The sequence below is a fragment of the Barbus barbus genome, assembly GCF_936440315.1.
Source record: "Barbus barbus genome assembly, chromosome: 4".
Lineage (NCBI taxonomy): Eukaryota > Metazoa > Chordata > Actinopteri > Cypriniformes > Cyprinidae > Barbus > Barbus barbus.
In genome coordinates, this window is record NC_136732.1 from 32,761,185 (window position 1) to 32,777,240 (window position 16,056).

The 16,056-nt window shown below is 38.4% G+C and overlaps 1 protein-coding gene across 1 annotated transcript; it reads right to left on the minus strand.

Annotated features, from left to right (window-relative positions):
• Positions 1 to 15,610, minus strand: cavin1a (caveolae associated protein 1a; the record flags this gene model as incomplete). Its single annotated transcript, XM_079402186.1, has 2 exons — positions 1 to 741; positions 15,050 to 15,610. 2 exons carry the CDS (start codon positions 15,608 to 15,610, stop codon positions 1 to 3), a joined length of 1,302 nt encoding a protein of 433 aa, XP_079258312.1.
• Positions 15,611 to 16,056: the final 446 nt, after the last annotated feature.

Below are 16,056 nucleotides of genomic sequence, written 5' to 3' on the forward strand. Positions count from 1 at the left end.
TTACTGGCCGGCCTTCTCCCTTGGCCTCACCGTCTCCTGGAACACCAGCCGTGATTGATCAGCTGCCTCTAGAAAGGCCTCCATCTCCCGGCTGTCAAGATTGACCAGTTCACCTTCCTCCACCCTTGACACTAGGCCTCCATCCTGCACTGCAAGACCCTCCTGGACCTCCTCATTCTGCTCCTCCTTCTCTTCCTCTGGTTCTGGTGTGGGTTCGATCTCACCCTCACGGACCTTCTTGACGTGGAAGGTGAAGGGCGGTACGCGGTAGGTGGTTGATTTGGAGCGTGCATAGATTTTGTGGTCAGGATTCAGTGACTTCTTCATCTTCTCTCTGGAGCTGCGGATCTTCTCACGGCGTTCGGTGTTAGGCGTCATATTTGTTCCTAGCTTACCCATCTTCTTGCCCAGGGTCTTCTTGGTCTTCTCAAGGTTCTCTCGGGTTCTCTGACGTGTCTTCTCCAGGTTCTCTTTAGTTCTCAGTCGGGTTCTCTCCAGGTTATCCTTGGTTTTCTGTCTGGTCTTCGCCATCTGCTCCTTGCTGAAGGCCATCTTCAGCTTGTCCACCTTCTGCAGTCCGCTGCGTTTGATGCGCTCAGCACGAGACTCCTCTATGATCTCCTCAACCTCAACTTCCTCCTCAGAGCCATGTTCTTCCTCTCCTCCTTCACTCAGCACCAGCTCTCCTTCCTCTCCTGCAGCCACTGGCTTCTTAGAGACCTTCACAGGTTTCACCTTGTCCTAAGAGAAAAGATGAGAAAAATTAAGGAACTAAAATTAGATTAGACCAGACAGATCAGAATATTTTTCCAGATATGAACCTAAGCAGTTAGTGTTAAATTATCCATAAATTGCACCATTTCAAACTACAGTGAATCAGAGAAACTTTCACTTTCAGTATTATTGTCAGACAAAAAGTACTGAATATAAAAAGCAAGCGTGAAAAGGCATGATTCATAAGAGCGTACTCAGCAGACTTTGTTCCTGTTTGTAATACTCAGGGGGTTCATGACCCTTTAAACTAGTTTCATGACCCTTAAACTAGTAAACTAGTTTAACTAGTTTCTTTTGAGGGCCAAATAACAAGGGTGTACAGGTGTGAGCCCAAAATTTTAGCAATATTTGTCCCTGATTTTTTCAATCAGAATAATAAGATATAGCCTATGCTTTCATCAAATGTTGACTAAGTATTAATATTACTGTAGTAGTATTGCAGTGTTCGTTGTGTTTTTAAGCTGATTGCTATGGACAATTTTTTTTTCTTGGTGAAATACATGTCTATAGTTCGAGATGGTGCCGCGGATGGCAGCTACTGTGCATTGCTCTTCAGTGTTTGTACTGTTTTTGCTGTTTTTTGTTAATATTTTTAATATCTATAATTTCTCAAATACGATCAGTTTTACCAGAGATGACCTGCTGAACATTCGGCAGAACACACCACAAAATCGTTTACCGGATTTTGACTAACCGGACGTTTTGCTGGACATTGTAGTTGGCGGAGCCGTAGCTCTGGTCAAACACTTCAGGAGGACATGCAGACTTGGGGAAGCGAACCGGCGTGCTCGTGAAGCTTCGTCAGCGCGGATTTCGAATTCCTTTGCCTAGCATCCATCTGGCGAATCTCCGATCTCTACCCAACAAAACAGACAAACTCTTTCTGCTCTCCCGGACAAACAAGGATTTTTCTAACTCTGCTCTCTGCTCTCAGCGCTCTGGAGAATCAACAACTGGCAGAAGATTTGAATGACTTTTACTGTAGGTTTGAAAAAACAACCCACATCTGCCCTGAACACCTCTCCACACAACCATTAACACCTTCTGCAACCCCCCTCTCCCCCACACCTACAATTCAAATCAGTGAAGATGACATGTGCCAGGTCTTCAGAAAGAACAAAAGAAGGAAAGCACCAGGCCCAGACGGTGTGTCACCAGCATGCCTAAAAACCTGTGCTGATCAGCTGGCCCCCATCTTCACACAGATCTTCAACAGATCACTGGAGCTGTATGAAGTCCCCTCATGCTTCAAACACTCCACCATCAATCCCCGCCCCAAAGAAACCCAAAATTACTGGACTTAATGACCACAGACCTCTGGCTCTAACGTCTGTGGCCATGAAATCATTTGAAAGACTGGTTTTGGCTTATCTGAAGGACATCACTGGACCACCTGCAGTTTGCCTACAGAGCAAACAGGTCTGTGGATGATGCTGTCAACATGGGACTGCACTTCATCCTGCAGCATCTGGACAGACCAGGGACTTATGTGAGGATTCTGTTTGTGGACTTCAGCTCTGCTTTTAACACCATCATCACGGAAACCCTTCAGAATAAACTAACCCAGCTCTCCGTCCCCACCTCCGTCTGCCAGTGGATCAACAGCTTCCTGACAGACAGACAGCAGTTAGTAAAGCTTGGCAAATTCCCATCCAGCACCCGCACCATCAGCACTGGAGCTCCTCAGGGCTGCGTTCTCTCCCCACTGCTCTTCTCTCTCTACACCAATGACTGCACATCTAAAGACCCCTCTGTCAAGCTCCTGAAGTTTGCAGATGACACCACACTGATCGGCCTCATTCAGGATGGTGACGAGTCTGCTTACAGACAGGAGGTTAAGGAGCTGGCTGTATGGTGCAGGCTTAACAACCTGGAGCTGAACACGCTCAAAACTGTGGAGATGATTGTGGACTTCAGGAGAAACCCCCCTGCTCTCCCCCCACTCACCATCATGAACAGCACTGTGACTGCAGTGGGGTCATTCAGATTCCTGGGCACCACCATCTCTCAGGACCTGAAGTGGGATATTCACATTGACTCCATTGTGAAAAAGGCCCAGCAGAGGTTGTACTTTCTTCGCCAGCTGAGGAAGTTCAACCTGCCACAGGAGCTGCTGAAACAGTTCTACTCCGCCATCATTGAATCCTTCCTCTGCACTTCAATAACTGTCTGGTTCAGCTCAGCTACCAAATCTGACCTCAGAAGACTATGGAGGGTACTCCGGACTGCTGAGCGAATCATTGGTACAACCCTCCCCACTCTCCAAGAACTGTACTCATCCAGAGTGAGCAAAAGGGCTGGTAAAATCACTCTGGACCCCTCAAACCCAGCACACTCCCTCTTTGAACTGTTACCGTCTGGTCGTCGCTACAGAGCTCTGAGCACCAGAACGACCAGACACAGGAACAGTTTCTTCCCTCAGTCAATACATCTCATGAACACTTGACAATAAAACGCGGAACACATAACTCTATTTATTCACCTCACTTGCTTACTTTTTTATCAATTTTTTTCATTTCAAATTTGCACATATCAGACCTATACACCATAATCGTCTATGTTATATATGTTTTGTATATTGCCTATTTGGATATTTGTATTATTCTTTATTATCTGTGTCCTGTCCTGTTGCTGTCTCTCTGTTGCACTGTGGCGCTTCTGTCAATTTGTCTATAACAAATTCCTCGTATGTGTAAGCATACTTGGCCATTAAAGCTCATTCTGATTCTATATACAACAAAAAAATATTGACAGGATATATGGACATAAAATATTGATTAGGGTTGAAATAATTTCGTAATATTTTATATCCTGTTCCCGATCATCCTGTTGAGGTATATTCTGCAATAAAGCGGCAGACTGTACACTCTGCTGATTTAGGCCTAACTTTGATGCTGACTTTATTATGAGAAGCTAATATCTAATAAGAGTTTAATGACCATATTTTGGCTTCATACGCAGTTGAACTTCATTCTGTCTCAGGATTTATAATCGCTCTATATAGTTACTCCTAAACCTGTTCTTAACATGCTGTTCTATATCCCTTTGAGTCATTCAGTCCTCGTTTGCAGATCATGCTGATAGACTGATATTTTGAATTCAGGACATGCTATAACTCGTCTGAGCACTAGGAAAGATAATCACCATGATTATACGGGTGGAGGAGCTTTGTGGTAAGATAATGAACTGATTTCTATGCAACCAGAAGGAGAAAATGTCAATGTGATTAATTTTAAATACGGTCCGTAAAATCATATTGAGTCCACAGACGAGTACAGCACTCCCTCAAGAGGGCACCGTAAATGCAATGGTCACATGTAAATTAGGGGAAAAAAACACTTTTAAAGCAAAACATTTTGCAAAGTTAGTTTGGCTGAAAATTATAAAACAGATACATGAATTAGAAATTTTAACTATATACATTTATGTGTATATATATATATATATATATATATATATATATATATATATGTAGTGTACAAATTTGTAGTTCATGTATCTGTTTTAAAACTTTTAAATTATATATTATATAATTTTATATTACACAGTTTTAGATATTGTTCAAAACTGTAATTTAGCCTATATATCTAGTAGTTTATATATATATATATATATATATATATATATATATATATATATATATATATATATATATATATATATATATATATATATATATATATATATATATATATGATTCAGTCTCTCTTGTGCATTCAACTAGGACCGTATGAGCAATCCAAAGAGATTACCAAAAAATATCCCAGAATTCCCATGGAGAACTGTTTGCAAATAAATGAATACAAATGAAAATAAATAAACCTCATTCAACTACAGGTGCATCTAAAAAAAATTGAATATCGTGAAAAACTGCATTTTTGTAACTTATTTCAAAAAGTAAAACTTTCATATATATTTTAGATTAATTACATGTAAAGTGAGACATTTCAAAAGTTTTTTTGTTTTAATTTTGATGATTAGAGCTTACATTAAGCTCTAATCATCAAAATTAAAACAAAAAAACTTTTGAAATGTCTTACTTTACATGTTATGAATGTAAAATATATATGAAAGTTTCACTTTTTGAAATAAGTTACAAAAGTTTTTCACAATATTCAAATTTTTTGAGATGCACCTGTACATGTAAACACACACACACACGTTGGTTTTTGTGGTTTATGGGGACTCTCCATAGGCGTAATGGTTTTTATACTGTGCTATTGCCCTACACCAACCCTACACCTAAACTTACCCCTTACAGGAAACTTTCTGCATTTTTACTTTCTCAAAAAACTCATTCTGTATGATTTATAAGCTTTAGTTAAGGTGGCCGAGAGAGCTCAGCGCGCTGCAAATAGATAAAAAACCTGCAAATTAAGAAAACAACTTCTTCAATTTTACAACGCACACGCTGCAAATGCTCACAACATAACCAAACAAAGAAATGCACTGCAAATAAAATTTATTTGGTTGTATTGTGAGCATTTGCAGTGTGTTTCTTTATTTGTTTGTGTTGTGAGCATTTGTACCACCTGCTGTCAAATTGATGAAGATGTTTTCTCGATTTGCTGGTGCTTTTTCTATTTGCATGTGTTTTCTGAAGTTGCAGCGCGTTGAGCTCTCTCGGCCACCGTATTTAGTACCCATGGGGACCTCAATTTAGGTCCCCACCGTGACACGAGTCCCCATTAGTCTGTGTGTATTCAGGTTTAAGTCCCCACCAGGATATATAAACCTGTACACACACACACACACACACACAAATGCAAAGGCGTCTACATTTGAGTGAGACAAGCCAACATATCTTAGCCACATCAATTAAAAGGGAATGTCAGCAGATATTTGAACACGATATGTAGATAGTTGAAAACATCAATACTTGAAAAAGAATAACAAATATGCTCTACCCATAAAACATGTTATTTTGAGAAGAAGCATGGTGATGGTCTCTTCGCTCAGTTTGTAATTTGACAATGTTATTTAAGCATATGCCATGTAAAGACAGCTGGTTTATTTGTTCTCTTGATCGTAATGGCCGTATCCAAAAGTACAAAACACCCTCTGGTGGTCAAAAGAAGAACTGACACTTGCACACATGCAGGGATCTCTTTACAATTTACAATTAATCATCTTCGTTATCCCTGAATCTGTTTTTTCTCTGGCCCCATGCCAATGGAAGTCCTCGTAAACTTGCATGCGTTTCCTTATCTGGTTGTGAAGGCTGAAGATGTGTGTGTGTGTTTATTTTAGGCTGGCCTTTCCTCTCTTTGCATTCCATCTGTTTCATTCCCTGAACGGTGCTCATTCATTCACTCCTTAACCTATTACTGTATCACTCTCCCATTCTGCACCCTAACTAGTAAATACTGATGCTGTCGCTATAGTAACCGCATCCACTGACTGACTCACAGGCTGCTCAGAGGACTGAAGACCTGCAGGTATTGTGCTGTGCGTATGTGAGGGAAAGAAAGAAAGAAAACAGACACCTAATAAACATCCAAAATGAACGGCAGTGTTAGAGGTGCGCTTTACTTGATGTTTTGGCTGACGTTGGTGATGAGTTTAGCAGGTACTGTTTGCAGGTACAATGTCAAAACAAACCATTTCCGTTTTTCAAGGTTTGTCCTTATGTGAACCTGGGTTCAATAAACACCCTAAAACTCCAGCACAAATCAGAATATAGAGGACCAGGGATGTCTGAGGTGTTACACAATGCTGGAAGTGTGCACTGATCATTGCACATGCACCGCAAACACTACAAACAGCCAAAGCCAACAGAGAGAACTCATTGTAAACACACAAAGAACTACTGAGAATTAAATCACATAGCTGGAAAGGTCTTTTTCCATGGCCACAACAAATTCCAGTAACATGCGCTGACTGATGAGTAATACAGATTCAGGGAATACTGTATGGATTGCATCATATTTTGCGGTTGAATCACAGATATTATGGCACAGTTAGCAGCTGTTCCAAATTATTTCCATAAGTCTCCATGTCCTCTGTATTAAAAGGGTCAAGATCCACCAGAAACATAAAGATCATTTGTAATGTAAATTTACAGATGTGATCTCTAATCTATTATTACTTTGTAATAATAATGCAATTTTACTTATTGAAAAGCTGAAATTAAACAGCTAACTGGTAAAACACCATGCAAAAAATGTTTAAATTAAATAAATTTTTTATTATTCAAATTATTTTTAAAGTACAATTAAAATTAATATAATTACAAAATCAGTATATATTATAGAGTAGCAATTATTTTTATAATACCATATTTTTAAATAGTTATTAAATCCATTAAACAAGCTTGTATTATACTGTGAATTTTAAAATAATTACAATACAGAAAATAACTGTTGGCAGAGACTAATTGAAATGAATGGTAGCAGTGTAAATAAATATCTGCAATTGCCATGACTTATCTCATAAAGCAACAGGCAACTTTTAATGCAGTAAATCATTATCAAAACCATTGAAATCACAAAAAAAAAAATTTTACCAAAGAGAAATAAAAAAAATCATACTGTATATTGTGGCCATTCCCGAAACATATCTAAGGCTAAAATTGCCAAAACCCAATCAATGCAGACAGCAAAGAGAGTTGAGTGAGTACAAACTAGAGTCCAAATTTAACACTTTTACAATGGACCACATCCCAGTCAATATAGAATAAATACACAATTTGTTTTTTTATATAAAAAAAATTAAATGACAAAATACAGTTCCCATGACTTATAAGACATATTTATGACCAGTAAATTCTCAAATCACACAAAAAGTTCATTTTGGATCCTGACTGCATTTATGTAGTATACTGCCAAAAACAATAGTGCAAATACAGTAATCATAAACACCACATTAATACTGCTGCCAGAGTGTCTGGTGCCATGTAATACCCTCAAACTCCTGTTCAAAAGCTCTAGGCTAAAAAGAATGTCCATCCACTCTATATAGAAGGATCCCCTTCTAACCCCCTAAAAGAGGCGAACAATTACCCAGATTAACAGCTGTCTGTGGATCACGGCTCCATGACAACTGTTACCAAGACAGTGGCAAACACATTTGGTGCAGTAGTTCGCATGACATATACAGCTAAACAAAATCAGCCGGTGATGAGTAGATAACAGCTGTGTGTGTTTGAGGCATGATGTTGAAAGGCATGTTAAGGTTGAGGCACTGAGCAGCTGTTGACTTCTGTTGCGTTCAGAGCAGCAGCTGTACAGCTGAACTCCTACCTGAAACAACCATGAATAACTTTAACCATGACTTTAGTATGGGATTTATGACAGGTATTATAAAAATATGATCTCTCTTGCATAAGAGACAAGATCTGTGTCGTGCCAGTCAGGACATCAGAACCACAAGTGCACATGCACTAGTTTTTCAAGGGTAAGATGCCATTAACAAATGAATCAAACAAGCTTTATTAAACTACTGTGGCTGAAATAGCAGCCATCTGCTGTTTTTATGTATCTGACAACTTCATAATGTCAAATTAACTTTTCACCCATTAACCTCCTTATACATAGGGCTTCTGGATATACAAGTGACAGTGTGTATACCAATATTAAGCAGCTCAACTGTTTTCAGCATTGATAATAATTAAAATAATTTTGAGCATCAAATCATCACTGAAATAAATTAATGATGAGTAACGATGCTGAAAATGTAGCGCTGCATCACAGAAATAAATTACATTTAAAATATATTACAATTGAAAACAGTTATTTTAAATTGTATTAGTATTTCACAATATTACCCTTTCTACTGTAATTTGTGATTAATTGCAGCCTTGATGAGCATAAGAAACTAATCACCTCAAAGAACCTTTTTTGTGTGTGTGTATACTTGACCTTTCGCAAAGACCCGCCCTCCTTACTTTTGCTATGTCTGACAAGCCATGTCAGAGCAGGTTACTTTTGTGAAACAAAATCTCAGCCATTTTCAAATTGCCATTTTGTAAGAAATGTCAAACAATAAATACAGTTTAGTGGCTCTTTAATGTGTCGTGACAGATCACTGTTACTCAGTTCAAGCAGCACATGAAGCTATCATCTCTTCATCTTTATTAGTTATAGCATGAAATAAACATGAATGAACATCAGAAGGTTTCTTGTTTCAACTGCGGAAAGATGTAAATATACCAATTTTGAAGTCCACCGATGTTAATCTACTCTCCTGTCTGGTTTGTTTGTTGGACATAAATGGGAGATTTGCTGTTATGATTGGTCAGATCGTGCGAAGGGTCGGTTGGAATAGAGTGACTCCTAATGCTGGTTTATTATAAGTAAAGGTGAATGCAGGCTCTGCATTACCGTATCAAGTGTTGTCCGTATTCATCTGCAGCCCTGCCCCATGCAAGCGATATGAAAGAATACAGTAATTCCAGGAGCATGCAGTTGCCATTTCCCATTATTTATGTAACATATTAAAAAATAATAAGTTAAAGTGACCATCTCTTGTGATGCTTTGTAAACACATGCATACACCGGTGGAAACTCATACCTCATTTATTCTCAGCCCATTCATCAAACAGCACATTCTGGCCCGGACTAACACTCAGTCTACCTCTACACACGCTCGCACTGAAAACACACTGCTGTCTGGGTAAATCTGATACCCTGATTTCTGTGCAAAAATAGAGCAGAGGCCACCCGTAATGATGGAGATCACGCAAACACCCATAAGTCACATCCACACCGCTACCCAGCAAACCTCTCCACCAACCCCACTTAGAATCCAGCTTTTTCTTACCAGACTGCAAGAGATAGTACACAAACAGTCCTTGTCTGTGTGCATGAGGAACCTAATACCATTCAGATGATGTGCATCCCTAAAGTAGAACAATGTTGACATGCATGTTCACCACAGGTGCACAGCTGCAAAAGCTAATTATTTCAAATAATGCAATGGAAATGTCTTCAGATTTGGTACCAGTATACTGAAACAACCATAGAGGTCACTGGCTATTTCATCCAATAAACTAAAAGGAACCTTATAGCTCTACTTGTGTTTATAAATTTAGCTGTTCTGATACTAACTTCCAATGAGAGTTTCTGAGAATAACGATGCTAATATCAGTTCTGAATAAATTAATTAAAACGTCTATTTATTTATAGCATAGCAAATATTAATGTGTACTCTCTCTCTCCCTCACACACACGTCACCTACAGGAGTCCAGTTTTACAGGGGTAATTTATGTAGGTCTCAGAGGTCTGTGATTAGATATGTGATAAATGCCAGTAGTGTAACCTGCAGCCTCAGTGGACATTCCACCACAGAAACTGAGACTTCATGAGCAATTAAATCCACACACATACACTCATTGTGAAATATTACAGTTCAAATAACTGTTTTTATTTGAATGTATATTACATTCCAATTAATATCATTACTCCAGTCTGCAGTGTCACAGCATGATACTTCCAAACAGTTGTGCTGTTTGATGTTTTGTAGAAACAGTGATACATATTTTTCAGGATTCTTTGAATAGAAGGTTCAAAAGAACAGCATTTATTTGAAATATAAATATTTCGCAACATTATAAATGTCTTTACAGCCATGTTTGATCAATTAAATGCATCTGTGCTGAACAAAAGTATCATTTCGTTAAATAAAAAAATCTGACACCAAACTTTTGAATCCAACTCATTCAAAAGTCTGCGATCACATTGAAAATCTATTTTTGTTCCCCTAGAAATAATGTTATTGTAGTAAGACCAATAATTTATAATAATAATATAAATATATTATATTAAGATTACACTGAAGAAAGAAAAAAACTATTATACAGTAATTATTGATATATAAATGAATGAATAAAATTAATTTAGCATTGAAACCAGATGCTCTTTGGATCATCTTAAGTCATGCGGCACAACAGATTCTTCACAGATTCGTGACATTCATGCAGTTTAGTTTCCAAATTCAGTGTTAATTGATATACTAATAATATAGTTTGTAATTGTTTATATTGATTTAGGGGGAAATAAGCAATACAGAAGCATTTTCACTTGTGGTTTCAGACATATCTAATTATGCACACAGACAATGACAATATTTGCATATTTATGTTGCCACTACATAAAATCGAATTGCATATATCTACAGTGCCCATGTTTTTCACACAGCTAATGTGTGTTTCGGAGTTTGCTCATTCCCAGGAGAGATACACAAAAAGCGTTCTTTCTGGTGCATCATCTGATTATCCCTAACAGACTATAATGAACCTCATTAGGCAACATGTGCCCATAGAAATGAGGGGAAATAGCTAACAGAACATAATTTCAAAAATATACCAACAAATGACCTCACTCACTCCACTCCTGCCATGTTCCATCCTTCAGTTCCGTCTGCATTAAAAACATTAGAGGCCAATTACATCAGCCCTGCAGCCCCTCAGAGCAGCGCTGGAAGGAAATGATTCGTTAGTGGGGCTTAATGCAGAAACGCTGGTGCCGGGTAAACAACAGCAAAGTGCTGGAACACACTGAACCTCAGCCTCAGCCTCAGCCTGTCCATGTTACATGCACATTAGATGCTTCCGCTCCAGCGCAGTAATGTCAGATCACAGATAGAAAGGAATAACAAATTAATTACTGGCACAAAATGACATCTGTGGGTTTAAAAGAGTCATTAAACAATTATATAACGGAAAACATATTAATGTACCATCCACTGTACTGTCAATCACACAGCTAATGATATTACCATATAGGTGATTTTCTTTAATACTGTAAAATGGTGATATAAAAAGTGCATTTATAAAAATAAAATTTATAGTTTATTTATAAAAAAAAATAGTTATTTTATATTCATGGAAATTGTCACTGTCAATCACACTGCTGTAACGATATTACTATATGACAATGGCTGTCATGCAAGGTAATTTATTGCATTTAATTATGTAAAATGTTAATAATTTATTGCATTTAATGCTAAAATGTATTTTTAGTACATAATTTATATTATGTATTTAAAAGCATGCAATTAATATTAAATTAATTGTATTATAAGTATTATATATATATATATATATACACACACACATATACATGTGTGTGTGTGTGTTTGTGGGTGTGTGTGTATATGTATATGTATATATGTATATATATATGGAACTGTGACAGATTACAAAGCTCAATGCAAAAGTCAGGTGGTGCTTCTAAAAGTGAAGGATTCTCTTCCCTCTGGACTGACGATAGTGTCATTATGGTAGCCTTGCAGACATTACCGCATTCTGCGCTATAATTAGACTGTAAGAGAGAGTTTGAAGGGGGATGGAGGTCTCAGAGTGAGTCTTCATCCATCCATACTGCAATCCAGCACGCTCTAAACACATTTAATCTGACTCCAACACAGTCCAGCTCGCTTGCACAAGACTCTCTTTACAACTGCGCTCCACACAGAAGCGAAATCCTACACCCTACACACACATATACCATTTTAGCAAAACACGAAAGAAAGAATACACTTTCTACATATGAAGTGTGTGGTGCTATTTTTAGAGTAACGAAACACCGTTTGCACCATTGCACAGTATTTCAGTGCAAAAACATTTGGTAAACTTATTCACTAATCTCTAAAACATCTTATTCCCACAATTTAGTTGAACCAAGCATGAAATGGCACTGACTTCAGTATTTAAATGATGCCATGGTCAATCTTTCAGCTCAAACAGCCTATATGTCTATTGCTCAATTTTATGAAAATAAAAAAGACATGTTCACGTCATTTTTCTTGATCATTCTTTGCATCACAGCCTGCATGGCGAAGAACTGCATTATGCAAATGTCATATTCATATTCTATACAAAAGTGTGAGTAAACCATCAATTCTCAATAAAGAAAGGTTCACTTGGGAGCTACCATAACAATGTACAAAATCCAAAAAGTACATCTTTGAACTTTATCCATAAAATATATATCAATACCGAAAGTGTGCATGTTAGTACGTTTTGAAATGGCATTCTGACCCAGAGACAGTTTTGTACAACCCCCCACCCATCTTTTTTTTTAGTTGTGCAAAAGACATAAATTTTAATGTCTGCATCCTATAATACCTTAAATGCCAGCCAACTATTGGTCACATCCAGCTGTCTCACACACCACAGCAAGAGAGAGACTTAGACACATTAAGGAAAACTTATAGACCTTTTTTTGTGCATGCAGGCAGTGTACAATTACCTTATTTGCCAGAAAGCACATGCGCGCTGCGAAGACATCTGTGAAAGACTGAATCATCTGCAAAGCATTGCGATCTATTTTAAGCATCGCATTTGCAAACAAACACAACAATTAAATCTTCATTCAAATAGACTATCACTCAGTAGTTTTCTTGAGCCACAGGCTTTCCTGTAGCTCAAATAGTAGAGCATGGCGCTAGCAACGCCAAGGTCATGGGTTCGATTCCCAGGGAAAGCAAGAGCTGATAAAATGTAAAAACTGTAACTTGAATGCAATGTAAGTCGCTTTGGATAAAAGCGTCTGCTAAATGCATAAATGTAAATGTAGTTTGGCGTCAGTAAGTCCAAAGAAGGAATTAGTCAAAAGTGACAATAACGACTTACTTTGTTACAAAAGCTGTAATAAATCAGCATATCATAATGATGAAGGATCATGTGAGATTGAAGACTAGAGTAATGATGTTTACATCACTAATAAATTACATTTTAAAATAGAAAACAGTTATTTAAATTGTAATAATATATAACAGTATTACAATTCTTACTGTATTTTTGATTAAATAAAGGGAGCCTTGGTAAGCATAAGAGACTTTTTTCCCCGAAAAACATTAAAAACTTACTGACCCCATATTTTGGAATACATAAATTATTTTGTCTTGCTGGTGGTGATAAAACTTTAAAAAACTATTTTTGTGAGTGTGGATCATGGTTTCATATATTACATCATAAATATATTACAAAAATATCTACTAAATGTTACACAAACATCCAACGACAAGAAAATCTTCCAGAAGAAAGAGCATATATCATAAAATATCTCTGCAGTAGATTGGTGATAGCAACACTGATAAGCCAAACATCACCGTTACTCGTTATAAATATTACTAGATGGATAGATAATTGATCAAATCTTAGTCATACGCACAGCTAATTATTTTTTTTTTTTTCAAAGGCTCCTTTTTGACGTACACGCAGTATTTACAGTTCACTCATGGTATGTGCTGATCCAGCATTGTTCAGGAGATTGCTTTGAGGTTAGACAGGAATCTTTGAAGGTTCACTTAGGAGTGGATTGACCCTTTATGATACTGAGTAGGGAATTCAAGACCAAGCCCTGCAGAGGAATCCATGTGAACTCCAAAAGAGACCTGGGAAGGAAGACTGCAAATACACACTCATGCAGCAGAACTTGGCCAAACAACATGATCAACCTTATCAATTATATTAGTATAGCACATTATATTAGTACAGTACATTAAATATATGTTGACTAGCAAGTATATTATAGCAAATGAAGTGTTTAATTGCATTATAAAAAAGATATGTCCAAGGTAACAATTTAAGGTCATGATTAAGGTCATAGGGAACACATCACTGATGAAAAATAAGGTGGTCTAAGACTTTGCCTATTTTATTTTACTTGAATGTTTTGGTCTATCCACCCCAAACACTTACTGTAGTAATAGCCTGAACATGAGGGGGGGGAACGCATGGAACTGGATTTATACATTTATAGGTGGTTTGAAAGCAAATAATTTATTAATGCGTCTCAGCCTGAATGATATGATCAAATTTACATTTGTCCCCAAATTTCTACAAATGTGCATCATTACTATGACAGCCAGTGTGGAAATGTCAGCAAAAGCGACTGCAGTCTGAATGAATTAATAAATAAATAAATAAAATAACATCTGGCCACATTAAAATAGCCATTTAAACAGTCGGATTTGTTCTAAAAAACTAGACTACAACAGCAAGAAAAAGACCACAGACCACCTGGACTCCAGCTTTTATAACCAACCACAATTAGCTCCAGTTCCACAATCAGAAGGTGGTGTAGCCCATTGGTTAGAGCTGGGAATGGTAACAAACTACTGTAGGTTCCAACCCTGCAAGAAGTGAGCCATGCAGGTGAGTAAGGCAATCAACTACGGGTTGCTTGAGGTGTTCCTTTAAGTTGCTTTCGATTGAAGTATGAGCTAAAAGACTAATTAGTATCCATTAGTTATGGACAAACGAAAGGAGATGGAATGCCAGGCTTGCATATCAAAGACTTTGCAGTCTGTCAAGCACCCATTACTCACCTGGAAGATAAGCACTTTGAAGTTCTTCCTCTTGAGGAGCTCATGTTCATTGTTCTCCAGTTTTTTGATTTGTCCTGCTTGCTTCTCCAGGTCCGTGCGCACACTCTTCACGTTGACATTCACCTTCCGCACCTTGTCCAGAAGCTTGTTGACCGTCCCGGCTGTCCCAACGTGACTCTTGGCCAGTTTGGCCAGCTCCGTCTGGATGCTGCTCATGTTCTTCTCCATGGTCTCTTGCTTGGCCTCCAGACCTGTCTGAGTCTGCTGGATCTGGTCCACCACACCTATGATCTTGTCTAGGAGAGCCAGGACCATCACGCCTGTAGCATGGGCCTCAGACTTATGGGCCTCACCGCTGCCGCCTCCATCGAGTCCCGGCCCCAACACCAGGTCCACCTCTTCAGCCGGGTCATCGTCGTCATCGTCATTGCCTTGTTTTGATTTGAACACCTTGGAGGCGATGGCAGGTTTGGTGGCAGCAGGCACCAAGGCGACCTCTTCATCGTCGTCAGAGACTTCGGCAAAGACAGCACGCTCCAGTTTGAAGTCTGTGTCGGCCATGGCTCGGTTTCAAGTAGACTCCGATGAAACACACACAAGCTTACTTGCAGACAGAGGGCAGAAGCATGCACACTTGTGGCCCGGTGTGCAAGAACGCAGTCCTAGGGTAAAAATAAAGCACTAAAAAAAGACTTGAATGACAGACACCCAATGACCACAGCGCAACGACTCTAACTTGCAGGCAACAACTCTTCTTGCGTACTTCTAAACAATCTTGTGAAGTCAAAAAGTCACCTGCACTACCTACTACCACTAAGGACTACTCTCTAGGTCTGCTGTAATGCCTCAAACTTTCCCTCCCTTCCTCTTTCCCTCAAGTCTACTCTGGGACCTCGGCCAGTCGGTGGAAGCAGACGCTCTCTCTCCAAGGTGTGTGGGAGTGTGTAAGGAAGAGTGTGAGTGACAACAGCTGCCTGTGAAGCCTGTCCGTCAGGTCTTCCCTTTCC